Source organism: Chrysochloris asiatica, unplaced genomic scaffold, assembly GCF_000296735.1.
Source record: "Chrysochloris asiatica unplaced genomic scaffold, ChrAsi1.0 scaffold00065, whole genome shotgun sequence".
Lineage (NCBI taxonomy): Eukaryota > Metazoa > Chordata > Mammalia > Afrosoricida > Chrysochloridae > Chrysochloris > Chrysochloris asiatica.
Genome location: NW_006408583.1, coordinates 11885665 through 11895771, shown reverse-complemented (window position 1 = coordinate 11895771; position 10107 = coordinate 11885665). Strand labels below are relative to the sequence as shown.

The following is a 10107-nucleotide window of genomic DNA, read 5'->3' as shown; positions in this document are numbered from 1 at the left end:
CTGGTTATTTAAAACACCGGTGGCATAGCCCTCAGAATCACAGCAACTCAAACCACCACAGCACGACAGACAGATATAGATACATAAATATATAGATATATATGTCCTGGTGTGGTGCTGTGGGTTAATGTGCTGGACTGAAAAGTCAATTTGGACCATAAAATTGGCGGTTCAAGCTCACCAGCTGCTCCTCAGAAATCTTATACAGGGTCGTTATGAATTGACTGAGAAATGATTTTAGGAGCATCAGGACAAATAATTGGGCTTTTTCTCTTCTGTCTCCTCTTTTTGTTCTTAACTGACTATTGCAAGGACCTAGTGTCCTTCTTAGAATCTTGTTTGCTCTTGTAATGCTTCTGGCTGGTACCGGCTGTAGTTACTGAGAAGCTGCGATTGCCCATAGGAGCAGCGTACATATGTCTGTTGGTGCCAATAGCTTGTTTCTTCTCTTTTGCTTCCTTCACCTTCTGATTCACTGAGCTTTGCAAATCAAACGTGCATTATTCTCACAGCTTCAATGTTCGCAGTCCAAGTGGGTGACGTCACTAAATGTGTTCAACATTCTAAAATGTGATCATGAATCGATGCCAACCTATGCTGTTTACTGACTTTTCTTAATAAAAGGAATGCTCAGCCATGCCAGAGTATCTTGTTTAGGCATTTAGGCAATTTTGTACAAGTACTTTAGTGAATATGAAAAACAACAATTAAAATTTGCTCTATTGATGCAGTATGTTAAAGAAGACTGAGGTGAGAATTGGCTTTGCTTTACTTTGTGCTGATTGCTGGTCATTTCCAATGACCTTTTTATACTCTTTGTGACATCTTCTCTTTGGATTTTTTTGTCTTATTTTTATTTACCAAGTATCTACCTTTATTTCTTTTATAGTTATTCCTCCATTTTATTGTGTACTCTAAAAATAGGGCATGGGATTCTCATGGATCATAAAATTTTTAAAGAGAGTAATTTAAAAATAATCTGTTGGGCCCTCCCTCCTTCCATATTTTCTTGTTCTTTTTTTCTTTAAGTTCCTTGAAATTTATTAGTTAAAAACAGTATCATTTTTCTAAAGAGCTTCACAGTCTGGATGTTTCTGATGGTGTTCCCATGGTCTAGTGTTTAGCCTGTTTCTTTGTTCTATAGACTTTCTGTGAATTGGTCTGAGATAATAGAAAAGTTGTTGGTCTTTGCTGTTTAATACATATAGTACCTAATGGCACATGTGGCTATGAAAATACTCGGAATGTAGTGAGCGTGACTAAGGAACTGACAGTTTTAATTTATTGAGTTTAAATACGAATTTTAGCAATCACATGTGGCTTGTAGCTACTGTATGAATGGCGCAGGACTTACAGCTTGATTAAGACTTGGCTGAAAGGTTTGAGTTTCTTTTAAATTCCATTTCTTCTACTTTGTTTCAAGAATTTAAGTGAAATCACTTGGCCAGTGTCACCCATGAACCCCTCAGCCCCAGTGAATTCAGGGAACCCAGTTTGGTGGCACCATTTCCTACTAGGATAAATACTGGACTGTGAACTGCAAGGTCTGTGGTTCGAGCCCACCGCTTCTTAGGGGAAAGCTGAGGCTTTCTGCTCCTGCAAAAATGTAAAATTTCAGAAACCCTGTACAGGGTCCCTATAAGTCAGAACTGACTTGACAGCAGCTAACAACAACTGTGGAACTGTAGATTATGGAGATTACAAGCCCAGTTTGAAAAGTAGTGGAGTATGAATCATTTAAAAGTAGTTACAGTAGACCTGCAAAAGACAGAACCCGCATAATGTGGCACCTTGCCAGAGTGGAAAAACTCCAACCTTTTCCACAAAGCCCAGTGATGGAAAGTGGTATGACTGCATCCTGTCAAAGGTGGAAAACCTCTGAGACTAGCCAAGCCGGGCAGCCCTGTGGAGTTCTGGCTCTCACAGGTTTCACTGGAGTTTTGAGTGTGTCTAATAGGAAGCATATAAAAGAGAGCTTGGAACCTTTTCTCCTACCTTACCAGCTCTCCCGTTGTTGTTGTTGTTAAGTGCTGTGGAGTCTGTTCCAACTCACAGTGAACTGGTATAGGGTTTCTGAGGCTTTAAAACTGCGGGGAAGCAGAAAGCCTCATCTTTCTCACGCAAAGTGGCTTGTGGGCTGGAACTGTGGACCTTGTGGTTTGCAATCCAGTGTTTTTGTATGGAGCCATCATGCCCCCTACCTGCTCCCCCTTGTTTTTGTTGTGTGATTTTGAGTCAGTTCTGACTCAGTGACCCTGTACAAGGAGTGGCTGGTGAGTTTGAACTGCTAACCTTGTGGCTCAAACATACCCTTCGGTCTACTGATTTATCCCACAGCACCACACCAGTACTTCAAGCCCCACCCTTGTTGTTGTTGTTGTTGTTAGGTGCCATCAAGTCGGTACTGACCCACAGCGACCTTATGCACAGAAGAACAAAACACTGCCCGATCCTGGGCCAACCTCACTGGTGTTGCCATGCTTGAGTTCATCGATGCTGCCACTTGGCCAATCTGTCTAGTTGGGGAAAGATTTGTCACTTTATATCCAGAATTGACACCCACTCAAGAGTAAGAGGGAGAGAGTGGAAGAGGAGAAAGTGACTGTAAAGGCTGGCCCTCAGGCACAGAGACACACTTGGAGAGAGAGAGAGGAGACTGGAAAGTTTGGGTTGGTATTACTGAAGTGTGATATTTTCCTTACATAATCTATTCTTTGTTTGGGCTTTAACTTTCAGGAATTAATTGTGACCAGTGTGCTAGCCTCGTTTACTGCTCTTTACCTGTGAACTTTTAAACCTTCTTCTGAGAGAATAGCTTCAAAAGTTCATTATTGTGGGGGCTATGGTATAGTGACTGGAATATTACTAAGTTAATTCAAATCAGTCAGTGAGGTTCTGGGCATGGAGTGACCCTTTGTTTTTTATTTTAAATAATTTTGTCATGTTAAAAGACGAGTAAATATTTCTTTTCATAATGGATGTGGATATGACAAAAAGCATATTTTGTATTACAACTGAACTTTATTGTGGAAATATTTTCAGGCATGACAATTTATTTTGTATAGAATATAGGGCTGTTCAGAGGTCAGTAAGGAGAGGGCATTTTGTCCCTTTACCTCTCAACACTCATAGTAAGGTAATTTTATTCTCCTGAATTTGCGAAGAAGTTTTCTCCCATACTGTAAAAGCCAGCATATTTCCCGAGTGTCCTTGAATGATTTATTCATAGCCTCCTTGTGTAGCAGCAAAAGAAAAGAATTATACGTTACATTTTTTTTTTTTTTTATCTTGTGCAAGAGAGCAATTTTTTAAACATATATTTGGTAAGACTCTTAATAAAAGTTTTAATGAGTTGTCTTTCCAACTCATAGTCATAGAGGGGACTGTGTCCTCCATTATCCCGATGCAGAGCATACCTTTTTTTTTTTCTTTTCCCTACCTTAGATTTCCGTTGTTTCCACATTACTTTTACTTTTTAAGTTAAATATTCTTGCTGTGTTTGGGAATGTCTAAGCTGTACCCATACTTTAGGACAGTGCTTCAAGTATATTTTGAGAATAGTCACAGATTTGTTAATGACACTTTGCCCAAGAGTAGACCGCTAGTTCGCACCTACATTCTTAGCTGAATCAAGTGGAACCACCACAACCTGGGGTTCCTTTGTCCCTTTTTTTCTCCTTTCTGTCCCTTTATTAGTGCTTTCTTCTCCTGATGCCCCAAAAGCACCAGAGTCAAATACTTAGAAAATGGATAAATGACCTATGTGATTATTTGTTTAGGGTCTCCCTTTCTTCAATTAGATTGTAAGGTCCATGAGGACAGGCTATCCCAATCTTGTTCACCTCTGTTTGCTTCATGCTTAGAATGAGTGCCTACTAAGAATTCAGTTGAATTTGTTGAATGAATGAATAAATAATAGAATGTATCTTGTGAATGCTTCTTTTTCAAAGTGTGTTTGAAGAAAATGCCTTTCTTGTCTATGGAAATGCTTGTTGTTGTTGTTGTTATGGGCTGTGGAGTCGGTTCTGACTCATAGCAACCCTCTGCAGGGTTTCGAGGGTGTAAATCCTTACGGGAGTAGAAAGCCTCATCTTTCTCCCGCGGAGCAGCTGGTAGTTTCGAACTGCTGACCTTATGGTTCGTAGCCCGATTCGTAACCACTACGCTACCAGAGCTCCTTATGGAAATGCTTAGGTCATGAAATTATTTCAGGGAGAAATCATAATAGAAAAAGGAAAATGTTTTTACTACGAATTTCATAAGTTAAATGTGCTACTTTATATTTGAAGAGTTGTACAAAAAAGCAATAAAGAGGTTGTTAAAGCTGAATTTTATATTACTTTGGATTACTGTTTTAACTGTTTGACCAGGTGACCTTGGTCGTTGATATGGAAGTATATGTATTTTTACAACGAGTATCAGTTCTAAGGGTTTTTAATAGAAACATGATATGGGTCTATGTAGATAATAGCATTTTTCATTATTTATTTCATATTGTAACCTGAGAATTTTAAGAATTGAAGAATAGTTCCAAGCATAACAGGAAATTGTGTGCTCTTGAGTTCAGAAATTAGTATTTAAGCAAGATAGTACTTAATGTAAGCCCTTACTGATTAGAAACACAAGGACCAAAGTAAGTGCAATTAGCTCTCCCAAACCCTGTTAGCTTATTAGATTGGTGAATTGTTGGATAACAGGTAAATACAAATATTTCAGATACTTAGTAGCTATGGAAGCAAAAAACAACTACTAATGACCGTGTGGGCTTCCTTAAGGTAGAAGATAGTCATGAATTTGCAGTTGATAGCTTTAATTTGACCACTTGTTGGGAAAGGCCAGTCAGCAGCATACTTTGGAGAATAAGACTCTACTCAATGTTTCATGAAGTCTTTTCAGCTCTACATAATTATAATAGCTCTGTTACTGTTGGCTTAGCTTTTGTCTCTTTGTGACTTTAAGGGCTTTATTTTCATCCTATATTTTTCTCCAGGCATCCACAAGGACAAAGATAAACCTCCCAGCTTCTCTGTTGTCCTTGAGACTTTGAGGCGTACCTTGACAGATTACCAGAACAAGCTGGAAGATGCATCTAATGAGGTAACACTTGCACTGTTTGGCTTCACACATATAGCCTTCGGCCTGCAGCAGTACATATCCCTTGCTTGTTACAAAGGTCAAAAGATTGGGAATATTGAATTGACAGCTTCACAGATACAAAAAATAATAAATTGTCTGTCACTGTTCTTTCTTTAAGTGTGACCTACAGTCGTGTCTCACATTTTGCAGCTCTCCAGTCACACTATTCTTTTCAAAGTTATAAAGATTGTGCCACTCATTGGTCTTCAAAATTCATCAATTATATTTTGAAAAACAAAACATACAAGTCATTTAAATGAGTAAATTACCATTGAGTTGACTTTAGATGTTTTTGTGTTTTTATGATATTTGGAATAGCTAGTGGAAATTTAGGTTTTGTCGCTGGTTTAGTTAAAAATTTGTATGAATTGTGGAAGTCTTAATAAAAAAGAAAGAAGTCCTAAGAAAAGAAATTTGTTTTTATTCTCTAAAGGGAGAATAGTGAAGTTTAAAAAACAAATATTCATTTGATGTCGCCCATGAACTTTTAGTTGCTGACTGAAAAAAATCTCCTGCTTCTGCAGTCTCCTTGATATTATTTAATATGTGGGTTAATAATTTTCTTGGGTATTAACATGTTTTATGAATTTGTGCTTTAAAAATTCAAGTTTGTTTAGTTACTTCTTGTCAAATTAGAGTACACTAAGTAATTACAGTAAATACAATTAGTGAAACAACAAACAGATTGTTTGAGCCAAAGACATGGAATTAGCATTTTGTTTCCTGTTTATCTCTTTCTTTCATACAGCACAAAGGCCATGAAACCGTTAGAAAATAGGGCTGTTTTACTTTAGTTTTCTAAGGTGAACAAAGAAGGAAGAGTGAGTCTTCTTAACACCCTCTGTGACTGTTGAAAAGTCGCAAGAGAAAGTGACTATTGAAATAATTAAATTTCTGTAAAGAACAGTCACTGCTAAGTCCTTCCCAGAGAGACAAGACAACCGGTGCTGTTAGTTAGTTTATGGACATCTCTGAGGCCGGTGTCTGGAAGATGCAGGGTAACTAGGACCATATTACCCACAGCGAATTGTTATTTGGGAGGGTGGATGTCACATGATCCTCTGCACAGTTGAAAAGTCGACTCAGCAGGCTTTGGCTTAGCAATGCGCTTTGTTGTGAACCAGTGCCAGAGACAGCAGTGGGGGGACCGAGGGGGTGGCTGCAAAGAAAGCAAAGAGAGCAGTCTGACAGAAAGAAGAATGAACTGTCAAAGAGAATAAATCACAGGCCGTGCAGGACCAACTGATGACCTGCCACAAGCCTTCCCAGTAGGACTGCATGTGACCGACCCTGAAGTTGTCATATGGAGTGAGAGACCAGTGAATACTCTCATGATGGATAGAAAGAGCAGTCTTCTGCTCTGTCCTTTTTTCTTTCCTTACCGATGCCACTGCCTCTGGCATTTTGGTCCAGTAGGATTTTAAGAATAAAGTTGTATTTGTTTACAATAGGAATGAAATCCTTTATGCAGACATCTAGTAACAGTACAGTAACCTCACTGACATTTTAAGCTTGAATGCTTTCTTTACTGTTGAGCCACGTGAACTTGTGACAGAAGCTACATAGCACTGAAACTCAAGAAATCATTAGTTAAGACTTTTTAATTATTACTGGAAAATCGGCGTTTAAGATTTGCATGAGAAACATTTACAGATTCGTTTTTGAATCACTCATCCTTGAAAAATGTTAAGAAGTTACATTTTCTCTCCTCAGCTAACCAGCATGAATGATGCTAAGGAAAAGATATCTAATGAACTTAATGCTACCAAACACAAGATTGAGTCTCACACTAAAAATACAAAGGTATTATGATTTAGTGTAACTTTTTTATACTAAGAAATGACTATAATTATTTAGAAAATACTTTTTAACTACAGATGTGTGAAAATGTATTTTCTTTTTAAAATTAAATATGTTTGGGTACAATTTTAATTTTAAAAAAATTGCCAAAGTGACAGTAATATTTTTTAATTTTTAAAAAAGTAGACTTGATTGGAATGTCTTTTGGCTGAAGAAAAAAATTATCTTCCAGATAATTATAATACCATAAAATCAAAAAATGATTTTAAATTTACTATCCTACATGCACCTTAAAAATAGTTTATATAAGCATATCAGTAGTCAGTATTTGGAGTCCTGGTGTGGCACTGTAGGGTAAGCACTGGACCATAAGGTCAGTTTGAATCTCAAAGTCAGTGGTTCAAACTCACCAGCCGCTTGTCGAACACTGTATACAGGGTTGCTATGAGTCGAAACTGACTCAAGGGCACTTAATCACAACAATCAGTAGTTAGAGTCAGTTTTTGTAATTTCAGGGAACCGTTGCTTTTAGTGCATCGTGCCTGGCATAGGTCCAGGACAAGTTTATTTTGTGTTCTGGGCTGCTTTTCTGCACTACGTCATCGCAATACTGTACGGTGGCAACTCTCAGAGTTGTTGTGTATTATTGGAATTTTATTGTGTTCATGCTGAGTTTGTCAACTGAATTTGTTAAGTCTAAGGAATGAATAGTTCAGTAGAATTTTATACTACTTATTTGAGATTTTTGTTAGTATTTGGAATGCCATTCAAAAGTAAATGTTCTTATGTTAAATGTAAGAGGTTTATTTTTTAAATGTTTAAAAAATGTTGAGCTAGTAAATTATTTTTTAAAACAGTTTGAAAGCCTACTTTCAAAGTCCTTTTTGGAAGAAGGCATCTTATTAACATTTCATGTAAATGTTGAAACGTACCAAATTTTATAATTTTATGAGCTAAACTGTTACAAAATTCAACTCAGTAACATGCTCTAAGGTTTATAAACAAATGCCTCCTTTAAGGTTCTTAAGCTCTGAGACTCTTTATTATGTATTTTGTATCCATGCCCCGCTTCCCATGGGCTTCCCTCTGACAGTCTCTTTATTTGCTCTGTCCCCTCTAGGACTTTCAGGATAAACTGGCTGATGCCAACAAAGAGTTAAGTCATTTCCGCACTAAGTGTGCAGACAGGGATGCTCTGGTAAGCACTTTGAAAATGGAACTACAAAACGTGCTGCACTGTTGGGAGAAAGAGAAGACGCGGGCAGCCCAATGTGAAGGCGAACTCCAGAAGCTATCCCAGGCTTTCCACAAGGATGCTGAGGTATTACCTGAGACAAAACGACTGTCCGGAGAGGCCTCCTACTAATCTCGGTTCCACACAATTACATACATCAAGTGACTCTTTTTACTTCTGTTTGATTTAATTCAGAAAATTGTTCTAAGTTGGGTATTTTGAAATATGCCTGACAGCTACAATATCAGTCTCTCTGTTACTTTTCTGTCATTCTATTTTGTGAGAGAAATAAGGTAGTTTAACCCTCGTATCACCTGGTGTGGTACTGTAGTATCAGCACTGGACTGTGAACCACAAGGTTGGTAGTTCAAACGCACCAGATGCTCCTCAGAAACCTTATACAGGGTTGCTATGAGTCGGAACCGACTTGACAGCACTTAACAACATCACCTATATAGGAGTCTTGGTGTGGGCCTGCGGGTTAATGTGCTGAGCTGCAAAGTCAGTGATTCAAGCTCACCAGCTGCTCCTTGGAAGCCCTACACAGGGTCGCTATGGGTCGGAACCGACTTGATGGCACTTAGCGACAACAACAGCAACAACCATCACCTATACAAGGAATTGTCTTTGGCTGTTTTAACAGCTGCGCTCCTAACAAACCTTTCAAGATTTGCCTACTTTCCAATGTCAGAGTTATTTTTTTATTGTAGTAGTTCAGTAGCTGCTTGGTATGGTGGACAGATATGTTTCCACCAGAAACACCAGGACTGGGATTCTGGTGCTTCTGTTGACAAACTGCATTACCGTGACCAAAGGATTTTAAGAATAAAGTTGTATTTGTTTACAATAAGAATGAAAGCCTTACACAGTCTAATCTCTTCAAGTCTTAGTTTGCTGAGTTACAAAACAGAAATCCTATTTACTTTAGTAGACAATCTCCTTTTTCTTTATATTCATAGGGTATTAATAAAAATTTAGAAACATAGGAGTCCCATAAAACTAAAACTTGAATTTTCATTCTTTAATGGCTGTTAGAATATTCTGATGAAACTTTCATTTTCTGTATGATCCTGTGTAACGGCATAATTAGCTTGTATTTTCTTGTACCCATGGGCCATAGAACTAGTCTAGCTAGAATGGTTTATCTGAGTCATCCGCATATTGAGTTCATTACTCCAACAAATATGAACACGAATGCCAAGAGAGTCAAAAGGAAACATTCTTTCCACCCTTCTTAAAGGCTGGGATTTAAATTGTGTCCACATGAAGGGGTTGGAATTGTTCTACACATCAGATAATGATTAAAATAAGGAAATGAGAAGCCTGCATGTATTGTAAAGTCAGCATGTCTACAGCATTGCGGTTAGGTTCAACATTTGTGAATTGATGTTGGGTCTTGGGATTCTTCTTTTCACGCCAAATGGATGATTATCATGCTTGGTTTATCACAGCCCAAGCAAAAAGGACATAACAGTGACTCGATGAATTATCCCGAGGATGAACTCTGTCACTCAGAGAAATGTGGGAGAGGGGAACTTTAGTGCCTGCGTATTACATTTGGTTAGTTGGAGTTAATAAGATTTTTAAATGTCTAAAACCATTTGAAAAATGCAAAAGCCATCTTTACTGCTTATAAAAGGACAGGACTTAGCATAGTTATGAAGCCTTCCTTAACACAGATTTGTGGTTGTAACTGAATGTGCATATTCCTTGATTTTCAGATTATTATATTTGGAAAAAAGTAAGGTTGCATATAGGTTGAATGAAAAATATACATTTTGATATATATATTGGAAAACTTTCCTCAGAATTTCTACTTAAAAAACTATTACATCTGCTATTTTCAGTCTTTCTTAATTTCAATTGTAATTTTTTTTTTTGTTTTTTTCTCTTAAAATTTCTCCTTTTAATAGCTTTCCATCCTAATGATCTGTTAA

The 10107-nt window shown here is 37.6% G+C and overlaps 1 protein-coding gene across 1 annotated transcript in view; it reads left to right on the top strand.

The window, feature by feature from the left end:
- Positions 1-10107, top strand: part of CCDC171 (coiled-coil domain containing 171) — a 399920-nt gene that overhangs the window by 128664 nt on the left and 261149 nt on the right. The window contains exons 11-13 of the mRNA XM_006864480.1: positions 4991-5097; positions 6850-6939; positions 8057-8257. Coding sequence (XP_006864542.1) covers positions 4991-5097; positions 6850-6939; positions 8057-8257 — 398 coding nt within the window. The remainder of the gene's footprint in view (positions 1-4990; positions 5098-6849; positions 6940-8056; positions 8258-10107) is intronic.